The sequence below is a fragment of the Stegastes partitus genome, unplaced genomic scaffold (genome assembly GCF_000690725.1).
Source record: "Stegastes partitus isolate 25-593 unplaced genomic scaffold, Stegastes_partitus-1.0.2 Scaffold2361, whole genome shotgun sequence".
NCBI lineage: Eukaryota > Metazoa > Chordata > Actinopteri > Pomacentridae > Stegastes > Stegastes partitus.
In genome coordinates, this window is record NW_007580092.1 from 21,392 (window position 1) to 42,991 (window position 21,600).

At 42.7% G+C, this 21,600-nt stretch overlaps 1 protein-coding gene across 1 annotated transcript in view; it reads right to left on the reverse strand.

The window, feature by feature from the left end:
- LOC103374798 (calcineurin subunit B type 1) overlaps positions 1–21,600 on the reverse strand; it is a 32,570-nt gene that overhangs the window by 3,087 nt on the left and 7,883 nt on the right. Inside the window, exons 2-5 of the mRNA XM_008304948.1 lie at positions 18,138–18,177; positions 4,586–4,762; positions 2,970–3,029; positions 1,348–1,532 (exon numbers count right to left, since the gene is read on the reverse strand). Coding sequence (XP_008303170.1) covers positions 1,348–1,532; positions 2,970–3,029; positions 4,586–4,762; positions 18,138–18,177 — 462 coding nt within the window. The remainder of the gene's footprint in view (positions 1–1,347; positions 1,533–2,969; positions 3,030–4,585; positions 4,763–18,137; positions 18,178–21,600) is intronic.

The following is a 21,600-nucleotide window of genomic DNA, read 5'->3' on the forward strand; positions in this document are numbered from 1 at the left end:
CACCCACCAAGGACGGTTGATGATTATCGAAGAAATCTATACAATGGAAAAACTGACCCATAAACTGTAACTAGAAGAACGAGAAATGGACTGAATACAAGACTGGAAATGGTGGAAGGACTGTTTAGTGAATTTGAATGCAGTGCAGACACGCAAGCAATGCTTATGATTTTGTTCTCTTTATGTTTATAAAAGCCAAATAAAGAAAGGAAGATACTGTGTGAGCCCAATGTCAGTCTTAGTCACTCATAAAAAAAAAAATCATCTGGCTCCAATGACCCCCAATTTTCTTAAACCATCCTTCTAGGGGAGCTCGTGTGTTATCGAGAGGAGCTGAGTTCCCCGTGGCTGCGCTGTAGTTCAAACCCCGAGTCTCCAGGTAACAACAACAGGCCTGTCACGCTGTCTCACTAATAACATCTGTCCCATTAGTGTCCCGATCAGCCGCGACACTGAACCTGCATGTACAGCAGCAAGGCCCTGAACACGCTGAAATCATGCAGCACAACTGGAGGTGTACCTGCTCCATGCTTTCTACTACAACCAGGCTTCTGAAGAAAAGATCTATTTTTACATTCATCGTTTTATTCTGAAGCATTCTTTGTCGCCTCGTTCCTCTCACTAAAGCAACGACGGAAATCTCGTCACGCCTTCTATTCGTTGAACCTTGAAGTGTCGGAGCTGCGGCGCTTTTGTTAAAAACGGGATCTAATATTCTCCTGCACCATCCTGAAAATACACTCCCACAAGGACGAGAGCCATTTTAGTTCAAGGCTCCGGAGACGGAGCTGTCAGATGTGAACCTCGCGTCTGTCAGAGCTGGAAGTGGAGCCTTTCATTTCAGAAAAAAAACGTCTCGGAGCTCAGCTGGTTCCACTGGGGTCCGACAGGAGACGAGCTAGTGGAGGATATTTAGCAATAAGAGAACACTTTGATGCTAAATTACATAATAAAATCATTTGTTTTGTGTCTACTCAACAGGGTCTGTTCATAAGTCGGTGTGACAGCGATCGCATGTGAGCAAACTCCTGCTCCTCAGCGTTGGTCAGCGCCTTTACAACCCAGATGAATGTTATCGCTGCAAACCTCAGGCCTGCTGGATGACACAGATCCTCCTACAGATGCAGCAAGTGCTCACCAGGCCGTGTTTACAGCCCTTGACACCGTATTTCAACAGGAAGCGTGAAACTGAAACCCAGCGCTGTAGAGACTAAGCAAAAAAAAAAAAAAAAAAGGCCGGTTGTTCTTCTAGAGTTTTCTGCCCTTTTGACATTTGGCTTCATCGCGACACGCTGCATCAACACAAATGTCACCGCCCCGAAATACCCCAGGAGGGCTTTGACTTACTGCGCAGAACTCTTCAAAGGATATCCTGCCGTCTCCATCCTTGTCTGCATTGATAATGGTCTTGTCCACGATCTGCTGGAGCTGCGTGTCCTTCAGGTTGTTGCCTACCATCATCTTCAGCACCTGGAAGAGCTCGCCGTTGGAGATGTAGCCATCCTTGTCCATGTCGTAGATCCTAAAAGCAACTGTGGTGCAGAAAAGGAAGCAGAAGTCGACATGAGTGAACCAAACTGAACACTACTTAACTTGCGTCTTGCTCGCTATCCACAAGCTTCTGGCTAAAGTTGTTGGCCTTATGACACAATCTTATTGTTTTTATGACAGTCCACAGATTCTTGAAGAGGTTTAAGTCAGGACTTTGGAGAGGCCAGTCTAGAACCTTAATTCAAGCCTGATTTAGCCATTTATTTACCACTTTTGATGTGTGTTTGGGTCCTTATGTAGCTGGAAAACCCAATGCCGTCCAAGAGCCAACCTTCTGACTGATGATTTTAGGTTTTCCTGAAGGATGTGGAGGTAATCCTCCTCCTTCATTATTCAATTCACTTTGTGTAAAGCACCAGTTTTACTGGCAGCAAAACAGCCCCAAAGCATGATGCTGCCACCACCATGCTTCACAGTAAGTTTGGTTTTCTTAGAGTTTAAGGCCTCACCTTAACATAGTTCTTATCATTGCCCAATTTTTGTTTCGTCTGACCCCAGAACCTTCCTCCAGAAGGCTTTTCTTTGTCCAGTATGATCACCAGTGAATGTCAGTGAAGCTCTAAGGTGCCAGTTCTAGTGTGGACACTGACAGATGTGTTCCAGCAGCTTTTAATTCACTGAGCTGTAGTCAATGGTAACCACTTATGAGAAGCTAAGAGGCCATGCCGGTAAGAAAATTTGATTACCACAGTGTTCTACATCATCAAAACTGATAGTTAAAAGTGGCCGTATGTATATTGTTGACACAGCAAATCTGATCATTTTTCCAGAAGACCTTTAATAAATCTATGAAAGAATCAAAATTCATGAGTTTTTTTTTGTGTGAAAAAGGAGTCACTGAAAACTCAACACTGATATGATACACTCGGTCTTTCCAAGTGTATGTAAACGTTTGTTCACAACTGTACGTTAAGTCTTTACCGTTTCTGACTCTTTGTCCCCGTTGACTCTGTAAATTCTTATGTAAACTAAAACAATCAGCTTTTTATCAAACGTGTTCCTGTTTGGCTTCCAGTCACGCCGGCTCCACTACAAACCAGTCTTTCTCTTTCAAAAGAAGTCGACTAGCTTCATTCTTGACTCCAGAGACAGATGGCAGAGTGACATTTCTGGCCAGAGAAATACTCATTTCTCTTTGGTTTTATTTTTACTTCACCGTCCCTTAAGGTTCAAGCCAGAAAGTTAATTATATCAACTGCTCTGCATCTACAAGCCATTTCCCCCCCCACAGGTTTTTCTGCTGCAGCAAGACAAACAGAAGAAGAGGGGGACACAGGAGACAAAGCTTTATCTGGTTTGAGTCCCGAAGCAGCAGAACAAAACAAGCACATGTGTTTGGGAACCAGAGACCCTGTACTTGTGGCGTTACTTCTGGCCACACGTGGCTTTAATGAAGAAGCAGCAGCAGCTCTACTTACATCGAAGCTTCTGTTCCTTGTCCCCCTTGACGCTGAACTGCGAGACTCCCTCGATAAACTCTGTGAGGAGAGAAGAGAGCAACGATCAGCGCTGTGGGTTCACAGGTAAACCAGAGTCCCTATGAGGGCTTCACTTCAACACTACAGTCAACCAACACCTGGACATTAAAGCATTTATTCCTTGTGATGTGTACGAGCAGGCAAGACTTCCCCAAAGGCAACAGATCGACTGACTGTCAGATCCAGCATCCATCAAATTTACGATTATCAGTATTGCTGAATATTTTTTAAAGCGATTCCGATAAAATAAATATAATTTTACATGTGTGTCTTCTTCTCTCTTTAGTTGTGGGTTTGTGTAACTCCTGCCAACAGCCGATCAACACTGAACAACAAATGTTAAGAGGCTCTCTTTTAATTAAACGTATGTAAAACATGAATAAAGGCATTTTAATGAAGTTTTGTGCTGGAGATTGCACTATTCAAATTTTCTAAATTAACATTTTTACCCTAGCTATCGGTCTCCTTGATGGCAGTGAGTTTATGACTTACTATAAATGTTAATTTCAGCATCTGTTATTGATCTTCTTGATTACTAATAATTGGTACTGGGCCTGAAAACACAACATATCTTTTGTTTATTAAATAAGAGAAGGTAGATGGGACTTTTCTGATATTGTTGAACACTTTATAGACAAAACATTTAATCAGTTCATCAAGGAAATGCCTTGAACATTATTATAAACACCACTTTTCCTCATTTTTTTCTTCTACTGTCATGAAAAGCAAAGAGACTGCTGGTGCACTTCTCTTTTTTTCAAATCACACATTGTAGTTAAACTTCTAACAGAGTTCCTAATCTGTGGAACAACAGGTGTGTTTTTAATCTTTACGGATCAGGGGTAATTCATTGTCATTGTCTCCTCACCAAGTAAGTTCTGCATATTATAAATCACACTAAATGTTAATGAAACGTGCTGTTGTTGCTGAATACGGTTAGATTAAAAACAAGACAGAACACTGCAGAGACACCAGGAAAGGATTAACATGAATACTTTTATGTGAACTACTAATAATGGCGCACATTCTTGGACTGCAGTTTTGCATTGTAGGTAATTTACCAATTATGCAATTGTTATTTTATTGGGATAAATCAGTGGTCCTACTGACAAAACTGGATCCTCCTTGGTGGTTGCCTTTTTATTAGCTCACTAGTCTCTTACAGGAAGTCACTTCTGGTGGATTCACAGATTAAATATCATAGAAATATTTTATAATAATAACTTATGAACACTCCTATATTGCTGAGTTAAACAAATATGTTGTCACTTTAGGTTATCTGCATCTGAAGCAGCTGAATTGAAAAAAAAACACGAGTATGAATTATGAGATAACATCCTCCTTATTTTAGTCAGATAAAAGAGACGAGAACTTCCTCCTCAGCAACATGCAAAGTGTGAACACAGCCTTAGCGATACGCTTCAATTGCGATTGAGTTCTGTGATCATGCCAGCAGGTGTTGTGGTATCTTTAAAGTATTGCAACCGCAGACCAAAATAAAGCTGTTAAAATCCAGTACTGGTAGTTTCCCACAGCGGCAGGGTTTACTTACGTACCTTTAAAGTCCACCTCTCCGTTCCCATCCGTGTCGAATATGTCGATAACCCTTTGCACCAGCGGGTTCTGTTGCAGCTCGGGCAGAGACATGAACTCCTCCACGCTGAGTGAGCCGGAGTTATCTAGGTCGAGTTTCTTAAACCTCTTCCCTAGCCTTTTAATCTCATCAGCATCGACTGGACAAAGAGAAAAAGAAAGAGAGAGGAAGAAGAGGATCTGGATGAGACATTTCCTTTGTCAACATTTAGCTGCTGTTCTTATCCAACCCTTAGATGCTTTAAACCGTGAGAACAGAAGCTGTTAAGGTCGAATGAGCGCTGACGTCAGACAACCTTACCCCAAGATGGACGGCAAAATAAAAGAAAAAACATCACATACATTAAGGCAGAGGATCTTCATGCAGAATATAAATATCCCTGTCAACACCTGCATCAACTGCAGTCGTAAATTTCGGTAGCCACCGCTTGTAACTAGGTCAGACACGCCACTTCCGGCCTGCACAGGACTGAACTAACCGCTGTACAGTATGCAGAGCACGTGTGGTTATCCAACGATACACGAAATAGGTGCAACTATTAGAAGAAGAAAAAAAAGAAGCTCCAACTGCAAAAGAGCAACGAGTGCTATAAAGCAACTGGTATTACTACTGCTACCCTGAATTTAAAAAATAAATAAATAAAATTTTTAAAAAAAGATAAAGAGAGAGAGAGAAAGGTAGGCTGGAGAAACAAACAAGAGAGACATAAATAAACAGAACTACTGCAAACTTACATACTTTGTGGACTATTTGTGTGTATTTGTTGTCAGTCGGATTCTGGCTCTTTTGTTCCCCTGCCATCAGAAACAGCCTCAACTCGCTGGCCGGCGTACTCGGCAATAAGCGTGGAGTAATCCAGAAGCAATAACAAAGCCAGTTGTTAATTACTATATAAGCTCATTCACACGCAGTCACATGACCGCGCTGGCCAACCACGCGCCACCCCCTTTACCTGCTGTAATCTGGGGTTCTAGATAACGTGGACGCTCTATTAATCTTCACAAGCAGCCAACGGAGGGAAGGAGTGACAATAGAGAGGTGTGACGCATTTACAAGGGTGAGAATTCAGTTCACTCCAGGTCTGGTGAGGTTTAATGACCCTCCCCTACGAGGGCAGGAAGTTCAGGCAAAGATAAGGCCGACTTGTGATTTTAACCACCGTGACCCACAGTGGAAAAAAAAGCTACGAGTTAGGTCATAGTGAGCTCACACATCATATCCCGCCCTCAGGTGATAATTACAACCAGGTCATGTTGGATATTTTTGCTTCCTCAGGTGGTAAACAATGACATCATGGATTCATTCGCAGATGTCACATTAAAGAAAACCTCTGAATAAACCACAAATGCTTGACTTTAATGCCGTAGAAAAGGAATCGAATGCTGTGGCCTTCACCAGATCTCAACCCAGACGAACACCTGTGGAAGGTTTTGTAGCTTTGTATCAGACACCAAACAAGAAGATCTCGACTCCTTCGGGTGTTCGTCTCTCTAGTAGACTTCAAAAAGGACTTCTTCCTTTAGTTTGTCAGCTGAATCTACTATATTACCGACACCATCTAGCAAATTTATCCACAGTCTCCATATTTGGCTGTGAAGATCTTGATGCACACCAACTTTGTGTTTGTCTTCTCTGCAGGTATCTCTAGCTCCATGGTCTATTCTTCTCCCATGCACCGTTTGTTTCTCTGCTATCCTTTCGTTCATCGCCTTTGCCCAAACCAGTTGAGGCAGACGGCCGCCCTCCCTGAGCCTGGTCCTGCCGGAGGTTTCTTCCTCTTAAAACTGATTTTTTTTTTCTTCTTATTGCCACCAAAGTTCTTGGGGATTTGTTGGGTTTCTCACCACAATAGAATATAGCAACCTTATGAAAGACTGTTGTGAATTGATATGAATAAAGCGAGATAAGCAGCCCAAGTTGAAGCAACAGGTTGTTTTCCCATCATTCTGCTTCTTATTACATGATGCAAAGAGTGAGAGCGAGTGAGAGCGAGAGAGAGAGAGAGACGGGTGTGGGTTGTGTTTTGGGTTTCAACGCTCGAACATGCTGTGCTACATCAGCTCGATGACTAATCAGAGTGTGGTGGAGGAGTAGGGGAGGAATGAGAGAGGCAGATTGGAAAAGTGGGGATGGACACAACCACAGCGGTGGACGCTCACGCTGGGTGCAGGTGAGGGGCATGTGTGGCTGAAATCGCCGAAAGCTTTACGCGGTAACCGGTCCGTTATATGTTTAATAAAAAAACGCATGTAGGTCAAAATTCCTGGACATTTATGGTCCCTATGATGATTTCATGCTCCTCTGCTTCAGTCAGTGCTTCTTTGTTCTTTCCGTGTGTAATAGCACAACAAGCGGCAGGCCAATTGATAACGAAGTGAATTTTATTGGCTTAAAAGACGCTATAAAAGTGACTGAAGGGAAAATTAACAGCAACAATATTACGTGTTGGAAAACGCCAGATCTACAATGATTAATCAGACATTAAAAGTAAGTGCCAACTATTTTCATACGTGATCACGTCATCTTGGGTTCTGGGACACTCAAATGAGTTTTCACCATTTTCTGACATTTTATAGACCAAACAACTAATCAAATAAGTGCCAATGAAAATAATCATCTGTCTCAAGTCTGAAGGAGGAAAATAGGAGATCATGTCTGATAACTTGCCCAGCGAATTACAACAAATTTCCCAGGAAGACATGAAAATAAAGACAAAAAACATGGTGTTGTGTACTTGCCAAGTATATCAGCTGATTAGACAGGTGACAGAGAATTCATCAGCAGCTATTTTAATTAAGCTCAAATCATTTCAGTAATTCTTGAAGTTAAAAAAAAAATCACATTTTCCAGCTTCTAGCATCCCAGTTGTTCTTTAACGTACAAGGCTCTTATGTACCTTCAGCATTACCATCGGTCACGAGGGGCAAACTCTGCCTGTGTGCTGTGCAAACACTTGGCAAATTGAATTTGTGATGTAAAAACCACTTTAGCCGGTGGATTAATAGCCATTTTGCCCTGTGCATCAGTAGCAAACAGAGCACTTCAGTACAAAATCAATATTTACTGTTCATTTACATGATATTTGTACGTATAAAGTAGATTTATTTCCACCGAGAGGTCGATGGTTTTACTTCTTTTTATGTTACTGATGAGATTAATCCACACACACAACTTTCAAAATCTGATATATACCCCGGGGTGTGTGTGTGTCCACCAGGCATGAGTTATCAGAGCCGAGCACACGGCTGTCCTGCGACACAAAACACTTCCTTATCAGCAGCCTCCTGTTTCCTTTTCACAGCAGATGACACCAGCTTGGCTCATAACGCGTTAGCCTGCGCTAAGGGGTATCAATGCTGCAGATAATCACCATGCTGGGCTTAGCATGGTAAATCAAAGCCATGTGCAAGAGAGCCCGTCACACAGAGAGACGGGTCTTCTTTGGGGTTTAAGTGTGAGTATAAATACGCTTGAAGTTTGCCTCTTCCTGACCCTCTTCCTCTAGAAATCACTGACAAAGCATTCTGCAAGTGGGTGCAAAACAAAATGGCACAGAGGGATTCAGGGCAGCCCTCACTTTTTTTTTTGTTCATCGTTAACTTTATAATTAAAAAGCACTTGTCACTAACTTACAGGGTTTCCCCAACTCTGGTGTTGAGTATAAAGAGCTGAACTTGAAGCGCTCCAAAGCTCTGTGGCTCAAAAGGTTGAAAATGGACAAAGACGGACAAGGTAAAGCTTCCTGTGTGGATAAAATCAAACAGACAGGAGCAAAACCAACTTGGACAATTCTGAATCCCACCGTGATTGTTAAATTATTAGTATGCAGCATTTAACCCAGTTAGCTTAAGTATATTAAATTATCTATTTTTTAGGTGCTTTATCTGCTCTTGCACAGAAAACACATATAGTTACACAGTATTAATAGTATTTTGTCTATTGCAAACCCAACCACTCACCATTCTCAGGGGTTTTGCCAGATTTTGTGGACGGTCTTTAAGAGTCCTTTGAGTGTCATTTTCTCCAATCTGACGCACCACACTACCTCATGAATCCACTTATTGTGGGTATGTGAGGGGTAATAAACCTCCCAGTGAGCAAGATAACGAATAAAACAACTTCCTGTGTGGCTTTGGGAGGAAGGAATTCCAAAATAAGCTGTGAGGGGAACAAAAGTGTGCCGAATATTACAAGACAAAACTGTGATAACTGCATCCACGACCAGAACAATATAATCAGCAGGCGACTGTTTATGTCTAACCCGTGTGTTGGTTCTGTTGGGTTACATTTTAGCTTGTCTTATGTTGTTGACATGGACTTTTCAATACATTCATGTCCAAAATTATGTGCCAAGGTGCTCCAAAATGTAGTCAGATAATCTATTCCATATAGAGTCGCTGTGGTGCAAGTATGAATGTCGTACTGGGCGCCGTTCTTAATTTACGTTGACATAATGTCCCACAGAGCATGAACCATGGAACCTACCAAGTTTATGGGTTTTATTCCCATCCACTATGGCCAATCATGCCAAATATTCGGAGCTAGAACAATTAGATTATCAACATTTTTTGAGAATCAAGTAATTATGCCTTTTTGTTGAAGAAAAATTTACAAACTTTATCAGGTTTCTGCTCCTAAAATGTAAGTATTTGACATGTTTTTGTAGCCTATGATAATAAACTCAACCATTTTGGCTACTAGACTACCTTGGAAGTAGAGATTGACCCATTAATTCTGATAATTGGTGTGACTAATGAGATGAATTTAAATGCAGTTACCCCTCTGTCTGTAGTTGCCACTGTGTGGTCTTGGGCAACGTCTGGATTGACTAGTTGTGACCAGTAACAGTCAATCAACACTTAAGGATAAAGGGGGAAAAGCTTCTTTCAACAAAATATGTGTAAAATTAAGCTTTGTTTTGTGCCATCCTCATTTTTTACTGCAAATGTACAAGTATACTGGTTCTGCTATTGGACTCCTTGATTGCCAGTAATTGGTGCTGGTTGTCTAGGAACAAAAACATATCAGTAGCCCTACCATACACCAGCTGACGGGTTTGGAAAAAAAATATCAGTCGACCCATAATTGGCTTGAAATTTCTATCATTTCTGGACATTTTATAGAGATAATTAATTAGTTAATCAAGGGAATAACTGGAACATTAATCAATAAGGTAGAACCGTCCACCAAACGGCAGACTCCTTGTCGCAGTTTAAGTTCCATTTAGCGCTACACACTGGGGTCAGTGGGATAAGCTGCAGCGCGGATGATAAACTGCTGTGACATTTACAGCACATAACAAACTTGGGTGCAGCTGCTGAGCAGGGAACATGCGAATGCTGTGCCCAGATCCCTTATTGCTGTCTGGAGCTGCCAAGTGAGTAGGTACATGTATTATTCATGCTAGCAAGGACAACAGCCTTCTCACAGTCTGAGTCCCCTTCTCGGTCGCAAACCAACAAGTCCCGTGTCTGCCAGCATCGCGGCTCCCCAGCTGAGCCAAATAAAAACTTAAGACGGTCGATGCAGTGCGTCTACTACAGCAGATTGGTCACCTGATTGATCCAGCATATGGCTCTTTGGGAAAACTGTTTGTGAAGCGGTGGAGATTCCTGAATGGCATCATAGGTCGAGGTTTAGAGGGCAATAAACCAACGGGGTTCTCTGATTCAACCGTCCTTATCTGACACTCTTATGCAAACTCTTTCCAGTGCAGTAAAGTAAGCTTACATTCCTAGATCATCAGCTTTACAAGTGCCGACTGCCCTCCTCCTTCACAGCAGCCAAAATCTCAAAATGTGGTCCAATGACGTGTGCCGACAACTGTCCAACTAATAGGCTACAAATGGTTTGCTTACAAGAACAACAACCGAATCCCAAAAAAACCTGGAACACACTGTCACTGTATTTAGAGGACAGCTGTGTTCCTGAAATGACGGCGCTCGATGGAAAAGTGCTGGTAGGTACGAGAGCCAGGGAGGAGAGATGAGATGAGATGTTCTTGTGGTTTTTTTTTTTTCTTCTATCGCAACAACACCTGTACATGCAATCACAGAGACGAGGGGAAATTACTGGAGCGGAGAAAAGCGATTGAGATAACATGATAAACGTGATATTGTACATTTCCTGCCTGGTTAAGCACGTCTTCCTTCTTTCTACCAAATAGAAAAGCAGCTTGTTGTTGAGAGATTGGATTTGACAGTTTTAAAATAGGTGAGATAAAACCTGCAAAATGGACCTTGTTCTCGCTGATCACAGGCCTCCTGCATGACCTCTGCTTACAGAGGAGGAGGAGATGGGCATATTTTTAACCCCAGCATCAGGCCACAGCCTGTACGTTCGAGCCTTTGGCAGCAGAGACAGCTGCGATGATGTGGGCGATGTTGCAAACTGACACTCAAAAGCATACCTCTGTCCCAGTTAGAATATGGATGAAGTTGTAGTAGAGGTTTTCAGATGATGGTGGCTGGATCACATTTTGTATTGTAGATTTGTTTATATGCAGAGTGCATTTGAGACCAAGATGATTCAGCAAAAGCATTTTTTACACTTTTTTTTTTTTACATAACAAAACTGTGTGCTTTTCAGTTAAAGCAATAAGATGGCAGAATTAAACGCCCAGGGATGCAGGGTTTTTTTTTCAGCTAATGGGAGAAAACCTATTTAAAATGTTCTCCTATGCGAAAGAACTGAGAGGTCTGCGTAGTCACAGAGGCCCCTCACACTGCTATGCTAATGAGCAGCTCAGAGGGAGACCCAATGTAACTGTGAGATGATTATGATAATCTCATATACTCTGCCACAGAGCACAACACACACGCATAGACACACTACACACACTTTCATAAATGCTGTATGCACCCTTAACTGTGTTACTAGGCAACTGGAACCCGTTAGCCCCCCAAAGTAGCGCGCGCACACACACACACACGCGCACACAAACACGAACGAAGGAGGAGCATTTAAGCAATTGTTCCTGAGGTGTATGCATGAAAACACATGCATATGTAGATGTCATCAGCCTCTGAGTGCACACAGGAGACTAACACTTACACCTAAGCATCAATTAGCAACAAAAAAAAAAACAACACTGCGACGTTAGGCCAAATGGCCCTCCTTCTGGGCTATGAGATGCAGCTCGTAACGTTCTTGCTGTCTCTATGTGTGTGTGTGTGTGTGTCAAATAATGAGCTTAAATATTCCAATTTCAGTCGATGAAACAATTAGAGGATTGTGTTTTCGGTTGAACGAAAGCAAGTCTGGCTGCATTTTAGATCAAGCATCAACAAGTTTCATCCTAATATCGAAACCTGTATTTTTTATTTTTTTTAATCGCAGCGAGTCAACCGCCTTTCCTCTGATCAAACGCTAAACGTTCAGCTTAACCTGTAACAAGATAACAGTCGGCTCCGGCTAACCGTTTAACGGCGGCACAGCTGTGTGAATAGAAAATCTGCTAAGTGCAACCGGCTTCTCCTCCCCGTTTATTTTTTTTTTGTTTAATTATAAAACACAATGTTCCCAAAATGTCATTAATGAATGCGTCCTCTTAAGCATGCTCAGCCCTGGAACGTTTCACCCTTCACATTAATGGAGACATGTGACTCCATTAACACAGCTAACCTGAACCGAGACAGGCAGAGGGAGGGAGATACGCCGAGCACAAATTCAGTTGGCATGTTACTGAAAATTGCAGCCTAGACCCTGCTGTATATAGCTCTCCAAGCACACAAGATAAGGCGTGAGGCTGGGTAAACATGAGAAGGTTACATGCACAGCTCGGTAATTACACGAGTTTGACACATGACACTGTGCCACTTTGCATAATGGGGTTGCGCCGAGCCAATGAGGGTGTAGTATCTGGGGAACATAATGGAAGACAACAGTCTGCCGCAGACAACATACAAGATGACATTATTATCACTGAAGGAAAAATAATCACAAATCAGGTTACTATCAGTTTACCAGCCATGAGTGTGAGAGTAAAAATCTGTCCCTCATTAGTCACCCAATGTTATGGAAGTGCAATACTCAATTTCTCTTGATCAGCTGGCCTCCTATAAATAGCATCATATTTTATTTATAATCCTACATGTCATTACAGCTAAGTCAATCTATTTAACACAAACACGTGATCGTGTTTGCATACAAGAAGCCTATCAAAGCAGGATTCTCACGTTTGACCAAATCCTGGTAGATTAATCGGAGCAACTGCTTGAGTTCGTTGAAGACGTTCCACCTCTCATCCAAGAGGCTTCATCAGGTCTGACTGACTAGTGGGGAGTTCCAGATACTTGTATCCTAAAGGAGGCATTAACACAGATGGTTTGAGAGAGAAGTGAAAGAAGGCATCTATGTCAAACTGGAAAGACCATCCTCAACAGAGGTGGAGGTCTGAGGCATCACCTCTCACCTGTTTACAATTCAGTCCGAAGATCTCTCCCCAGGAAGATGAACCCACATCCACACCTAGCCACAAAAGACCCTGACGAACCCCTTTGTGGCAGGGGGAGCACTAACAATCCATATAACGAGGGAGAGGAGCAACAAACCCCCAAATGAAACCTAAACTCAGGTGTTAATGGTTCCTTAAGGATATAAGTTTCTGGAACCCCCAACTAGTCAGTCAGAGCTGATGAAGCCTCTTGGATGAGAGGTGGAACGTCTTCAAGGAACTCAAGCAGTTGCTTCGATTGATCTACCAGGATAACCACGACCTGGATGACTGAGAATCTTCAGACATTTGACCAAATCCTAAAACTAAATGTAATTATGCTTGTAGCGGCAGGTTGAAGGGTTAGTTTGGCTTCTTGTATAGACAAACCAACAACAGAAAACAAGTTTCTAACCTTGTTAACACGTCCATATGGTGCTTTTTCTATTCGAGGAGGACATATTTTGAGCAAGTCAACACCATAGCTGGGCATTTCCATCTTGAAGCTGCAGTGTGTTCAAAACTAATTCAAGATTTAGCCAATCTAAGGAGCCCATCCTGTCAATTTGTAGGACAAACGTTCAGATTCCAGTTTAAACATGTATGGCAGAATTACTCCAACACTGCAACTAGCCATTGTGTAACTCCTACAGTGGCTTTGTAGTGAGTCGTAGGTGAGCTGGTGTGCTCGAGCTACAGCAAGTGGCGAGTACTTAATAGATGTGCACGTTCTAGAGGAAGCATTTAAGCCATTTTTTAAGGCATGAAAGGATTACTTTCATGGAAAAAAAATCTAGTGGGGTTGTAATAATAGTCAGCGTATTACCTGCAGTAGATCAGGGTCAGTACATCCCCACTTTACAGAGGCAGACAAATGGATAGACAGCAAGGAAACTTAGAAATACAACTGCTGCGTACGGCATCGGCAACAAAACATGTTTTAGCCACCTTAAAAAAAAGGCCAACCAAACAAAAAACTAAAAAAAAAATCAATATCAGTTTAAGTGCACAGTGTAAGGACGCGTTTATATCACTTCCTTTAGAACCACCAGAGTCCACTGAGAAAAATAGTCATTTTACAGGAGTTGTTATTCTGGTATTGTGCAGTTCTACGTTGCCGGCTCATTCTGGAGAACATAATGGTCGGGCTGCACCATCATCCTGCTCTCGGGCGGGAAAAAAAAACACTTGTTTGTATTCCTTAAAAGCAAAAGAAGCAGGTTCGGTGTTCACTACAAATACAGGTGGTATCGTTTTGGTGGAACGTTTGCATGCAGTGTGACGAGCACTGGGATTAAAATGGATAATGTACTGACAAAATAAATAAACTACCAGGGCTACCTCACAGCACGATCCAAGTCCTTGGTAGAACTTTTCAGGATGGTGGGTTCCTGCTTATGAGCCAGTTAGCATGTTAGCTGGAGTCTGAGCTAGCATGTTATACTCCAAAGTCACACAATAACACAAACAAATGATCAGCAGCATGCTAGCAGGGCTTATTCTCAGGATTATTTTCATTGTCATCGTTTCCATGTCAGTTATTTTCTGGATTAATCTATTAGTTGTTGGGTCTATAAAATGTCGCAACATGGTGACAAATGTCAGTTTCCTAAAGCCCAAGATGACACAAACCAGAAAATATGTCTACAGACTAGAAAGTCCCACTTTATGCAACATAATATTACAGTTTTTGCTGATATAAAGCTCCAGTTCCTTGTTGTAAACGCTGCCCGACGGCAGTAAAAACCATACTCGCTACAGCGTACAGTAAAGCAGATATAGATTTTTTTTTTAGCCTAATTTAATAGTTGACAACTAATCGATTATTAAATTATTCACAACAGTTCCATAGACTCCAGTTTTCTACATGATAATAACAATACTCTTTTTGCTGATATTAAGGCTCCATTTTGCCTGACAGCAACATAAAGCTGTGAAAACATTCTCTCTTAAGCTAACATAGAGGTTTTTGGGCAGGCCTTTTCTAAATATGTGGTTTTTGCTGATCCCTTCAACAACATCTCTTAACTTTCATGCCCGTATCTCCCGTCTGTTTCCCCAAACTAGGGCTTTGCAGCCTCATTTCAAAGAGACCAAACCGTCCCTTTAAAGGCAGCCTGGTAAAGGTGGGCACAGAACAGATTCTGCTCTACCTGTGGATTTCATAATCAGGCCATTGCTGGGACTAAATAAAGAGGTGCACGCACAAAAACACAGACCTTCTCTCTCACACACACTCCCTCAATCTTATCTCATCTAGGCCAGCGGTAAGAGGAGGCTACACAGCAGAGAGCGTACTACGCGGCCGCCGAGCTGCAGCGCGCCGTGCATTAGGCTGATTGCTCTGGCTGCTCTCATAATGTACAGCTCGCCTGCATGAACCAAACTGAGGACGAAGCAGGGCAGCGCATTGATGGTGTGTATTTATAGCCGTGCCGTCATCAGAAAACCCCCAACTCACCCCACCACCCCCACCGACACAGGCTCTGGCTCCCGCCCTCAGGGAAACCCCTAGCAACAAGGAACTCCAGCAGGCCGCCCGCCGTTTATTTTGGGCGGCTGCAGACAGACCTGCGATGGTTTCAGGCTCGCTGCTGCGTTTCTCTGAGAGCGTGATGCGTTAAGGGGGTTGTGTGTGTGTGTGTGTGTGTGTGTGTGTGTGGGGTGCAGAGAGTGGCGGAACAGAGTGGGCGCGTGCATGCACTTTAGCAAAGTGTGTGCTGCAAAAGGATGTGTGTGTGTGTGTGTGTGTGTGTGGAGGTGTAAGTCTGTGTGGTTTGTGTGTCTAATTATGCACGCTGGTACAAGTGGGCCATTAAATTTTGCCTGATCTAAGCTCGCTTAAGCCAGCGGTGGTGAGACTCTGTGCTGACAAGAGGGTTCAGGCCTTTCAAAAATGTATCCTCCAGCACAGAGAAATGACCTCACTTCATTATCCATCCCGTCAAGGCGATACGTGGACGCAAACTCCTCCTGTTGATGTTACGGACAACAACAAACGGAGTAGAGAATTGTCTGACAGCAGGTACAGGTGAGTGGGCGTTAGACTTTGCTGGTTCATGTCTCGCTGTAAGGTGCAGTGGGATGAATTTCTTTGACCAGCAGGCCAGAGCTAATTTCTTCGCAGCCAGTGCCTGCCTGTCCAAGCACTTGATGAGCCGAACAGCTGCTCTGTCGGTGGAGGGTGAGAGAGACAGAGGGAGAGAGCCAAAGAAAGACCGATAGAGAGAGAGAGAAGAAAATTTAAGAACGAAAAACTACGAGTAAAACATAAGGAAAGGGAGAACATTTGATCCAGCCAAGAAGAGCAGCAGTAAGACTCGTAGTGACTTTTGCAAACTGAAAAAAAATCCAGAGAAATATAGGAGTTTGCTAATATGCATGCATTCAGGGTTTATCTACTGATTTATTGACGGATCAGTTTGGTTTTTCTTTCTAAAAAGCAAAAACAAAGCAGGTCAGAGGGAAGCGAGAGACAGAGAGCGAGACAAACGGGCAGAGACGCTGTAAATATCGGCGACTGAATGCAGAGGTCCTTGATGGGTTCAGTTCACGGTCATGCATCATCCAAATCCACCTCCCCTCGCCGTGGTGGCATAATCCTGGGGCAGGAATGCCTGGAAGGCCTGGCAGGCCAAGGTCCTGTCCCCCCATGATGCTACAGTAGTACAATCTAAGTATGGACGAGCCACAGTGCGTCCCAGGCTTTGCCCGCTCTAACAAGACGTGTCATTTTGAATGCGTTTGTGCGTCTTGGTTTGGTAAATTATCACAAATTGTGCTTAGATAAGAGTTATATAGGTATTGCAAAGTCACTCTAAGCAACAATACAGGAAATATTTAGCAAAAACAGCAAGTCTCGATTTGCAAGTTCTCTCTATTAAAAGCTCAAACTTGCAGAACAATTTGTTATGAATCTGGTGTACGTTTAAATCCTCGTGTCCCCGCCGAGTCTCTCTGGATCACTTTACCCGCTGCGATGTTTGATCAAGATCACAGCATATAATCAGCACCCAAAAAAGTCTCTGCAGCTATCTTCGTAGCCCCGATGCCAAAATAATTTGTCATGTGAGGACGATGAGGTCAATCTAAACAGCGACGTGCTCCCTGAAGAACTCCTACACCACACAGAGGGACCCGCCGCGGTCTCAGCGCTCATTAGGCAGCGGAGCCCGTTTTAGCCCGGTTCTTAACAACGTCCCAGTGCAAAACGAGCCGTTTGCACCGGAGAGAGAGAGAGCCGGCGAGAAATCTGCATCTCTGAGGGCTTCTCAACAACACGACGCCGAAGATATTGTGTTGATGTATCATCAGGTAGGGAAGGTGAAGGAGGCCAACAAAGAAGAAATGTGAGTCATATCCTCAGCCCTCCTCCTCCTCCGAAGAGCTCAAAAATGTCTACTGGGCAGACATCTTGCACACATAACAAAGAACATGAGAGTTTGAAGAGGACATCTTCACCGTTTCAAAAGATAGCACTTCACATCATAAAATGCAAATAAAACGAACCAGGCGCTGACACTCTGTAAGGATAGCAGACAGGGTATTAAAACCTCTCGGGGTTATGGATGAAACCCTTTTAGTTTGTGCCGTTTGATGTCTTTACAGCTACGTATACGGCTATATAGTGGTATATTGTCTGGGAATTCAGCTGAGGAAACGTTTATAGATGAAATAATCAGAGGAGAATGTCAGCTCATCAGTGGAAGTAACCTGACATTTAAGGAGCAGTAATTTATCGCAGCGATTTAAAAATGTGCAAACTGAATTTTGACACGAAGCAGTCCCGCTAAAAGATATCCAGCATGATTACAAAAAAAAAAAAACATGAATACAAACTGTGACAGATTAGAAACCAAAAGCATTAAGAAACATAAAGCAGAAGCCTGTATTTACTGAGTGCCGTCACCTTCTGAATGAATTTCATCCGAGGATATGATTCATCAGGATTCGGTGTGCTTAAAAGACCTGCCAAAAAAACTGCTCAGGTGAACCCCCCCAAAACAAAACTAAACCAAAAAAAAGGATTAAATTAAACCAAGCCATACTACTAGATCAAGCAAAGATTCAAAATACTTACAATGCGAGCACATCTCCAGGGGGTAACTGGCTTCATTTCCCTGAAGAAAGAAGAGAGGCAGATATTTTAGGTGAAGTCATGACTGCAGACATCGTAACAGAACGAGATCAACCTGTCACATCTGTTCAAGATAAGCCGACAGCGGTGAAATATCCTCCCGACTACAGCAGCATATTGCCGGAAAGGTTGGTGTGTTTTCTGAGATTGTCGACAAAATCCGATCAGTTCTTTCTTGAATAGTGCTCTTGAAAAATGACTGTCTGTGCTGAAATGTTTAGGAGAAAATTACAAAAATCTTTTGGGGAAACGATTGAAAAATGTTCTGATTTTGTATGAATGTAAAACCCACGAACATCACCACTAACACAATATGTTTATTCAACATACTGGTAATTTAATTATATTCCAGGAGGTGAACTATAGTTTCTATCCTCATATACCAACTCTGTTTTTTTTTTAAAGCCCCAGAAAACACCTCAGAACAGACAGTCTTCTAAACAAGTCCAAGTTGTTTCCTTGTTTACCAGACAAACAATGGCAGCTACTAGGAAAAACAGACAATAGGGTCTAGTGATCTGCACTGAGCTCAGGATTCATTTTCATACCGCACATTTTCTTAATGACAGTACAGACATCAGTGCATTTACATACGTTTGTGTACTTTAGAGATAATGTTTGTATAAGCTGCTGATGTTATAAAATCTACTAATACAGCACAGAAGTGAAAGATGCATCTTGCCAATTGACAGGTAAGGCTGTATAATGTACAGCTTGGACTCTGGGCCCTAGAGACGACGCTGTTCAATGAAAGTGACAGATTGGAAACCTAAATGTTTAATGCAAGGCTGAAATGCAGCACTGTGCATTCTTCGATGGATGTTGTTACTACCTTAGTCTCATCGCACGCTTTAGCTCATAAAAGTTTAGATGCATCCATGCACGAACGTCTTGCCATGCTTCTAAAGTGAAACATGCTCGTCGTCTAGAAACTGTGAATTCCTCAGATAGTTTGCATGCTAACATGTCCTTCACACAGGCCAGCGCCAGGACAAGCCAGATGAGTGTTCTGTTCACCACTCTTGTGCACGTACAAGGAACAAAAAAGTGAATTTTAGCACTGTGGGGTTTTTTTTTAAAACCTGTATTTAACCAGGATGTCGCCTCAGATTAAAATCTCTTTAAAGGGGAAGGGTGGCTAAGAAGGCACACCACTATGAAGTCATTAAAAAATTATCACAAGTGTACTCTTTAGTTACACATCTGCAGAGATGTAGTTCAACATTTTGCTCACTTTACCAGGGATTCAGTATCACACTATAAATATTACAGATGACATACATGTCCTGTTTTGCTAATGTCTGGTTGTGCTGTTGTTCTATACATGTGTACTTAAAATATAAAAGAGAACAAAAAGTCTACTATATCCTTAAAAAAAAAAAGAAAATATGAATAAAAAACTTAATATATGCAAAGGTGTTTTAAACATAATTTTGCAGCCACAACACAAACAGTTACAGATGCACCAATCTGTATGTTAGCCAAATGACAAATATTCTCATATTCATAGAAGGTTGGATGAAATCTATTTATGGATGAGAAGTTAAAGCAGAATGCACTCATTTCATTTAAAAAAACAAGTGACTTAAACCAGTCTCTGTGAACTGTACACAGCCATGTTTAACTGAAGGCTCTCGAGTTTGTGTGTTTTACGGGTGCAGCCTCTTTCAAGTCATGCATCAAACCTTTGAGCATAACACAACGGCTCCTAAATAAACAATGCCATCCAGAGACACTGCATGGAAATGTGTGTGTGTGGTATTGGCTGCTGTTCAGCAGTCACATCCGCATCCCATCTCATCCAACACTGCAGTGTCCACTGAGCCCGAGTCCGATTGCTGGCAGAGAGAGGCTGAACACTAACACGGGAGCCAATGAGGAGTCCCTGTTGCAGGGAGGTGGGGGTGAAAGGATGGAGATCCTACAGCTGAGAGGGAGATGCCCCGGGCCAGCGAGCAATCGACCGGAATTGTCCTGCAGCTCCGACGGGGGATGCCAAACGGAGACGATGGTTGGCAAGCTGGACGTGCAAACTGGGAGTTCAGTTTGAGCCCGAGACATCGAGGGAGCATCTCCTGACTGCGGCTGATCGACGAGACAATTCGATTGAAAGCCCTTTTGGACAGACGTCTTTTTTAATATGATAATTAAATGTCAAAGTCAGAAATTTTGCGCAAACAGTAGCGCCAAAAAACGGCGATATTTCACTCAGGCGGGGTTCATCCTCTACACAAAAGAGCATTAACTACAAGAAAGAAGTCAGGTTTACTGTTGGGCAGATGAGCCTGGATTGCAATCTTGTCTTATTTCACATGTAGAAATAATTTAATTCAAAATGCAAACAAACTAGAAAAAAAGCTTACACTTTTACGAGGCCTGAGGTCATGTTTAAGCTACCCTCCGATGACAATCTTTCAATAATCGGCACGTTGCATTAACACCAATGTGGAGTGACTTCTAACTGGCTGCCAGAGCTCGTGCGGTTAACACCACACAAAGCGTCAGAGGAAACTGCCTTATGACTGATAAGTGCTCCTCAGGTATTTCCAGTGTCCAAACTGGTTAGAAAAAGTGAGTTATGTCATCTGCGTGGCTTATCATTGTGCTGCCGTGTAACAGCAGACTTACCGCACAGAAGTTGTGGTATTTTAAGAGCAGTGAGGGGAAAGAGGTGACACAGGATTAGCCAGGAGAGCGCCTTAGCATTTGACACCCTATCAGGAGAGTGGAGTCAGCCACTGGTGCTGTGATCTGAGGCTGACATATACATGGTTTTCCTCTCCGGAACAAGTTGACAGTGGCTGTTGGGCACTGCCAGTTTAAGGGATTGAATTCCAGTGCAGCTCAATGCGTAGCGCATGACTCCACCATTACTGGGGTTGGGTGTCCCACTGCCTGTGTGGCTCAGTAATAGTGACAATGTGATACTTTATTGATCCCCGTAGGGAAAAGTCCCTTTGTTTGCTTCCCTACGTGGCGCTCGGTCAGCTACAGAGCTTTGTAGAAAATACCGTGACTACGACACTTCAGAGTGAAGGCCTTGAACCAGTGTCATCAGATTCAACAGGCATCCCCCACTTCCTCAGGTCTAGAGTAAGAAAAAGGATAATTAATGGTTACCTTTGTCCATTTAGAGTCTACAGCAATTTGTTGAAAGCATATAAAAAAAACGTCTGATAAACTAAGAAACTTGGTTTCCAGAGTCTCGCATCAAAGCTGCACTTCCAGCACAAGTGACCAGCATCAGAAGCTAACTTTCAACGTTTTAATTGACTATTTACTCTGCCTTCTGACGTATAAATGGAAGCACTGGTGTAATTCAACATAAGCTAACCAGCTGATAATTCATTTAAGACAATAACAAGCATGGAAGCCAAGGAATGAAGAGAGTCTCAGTGGGACAGGC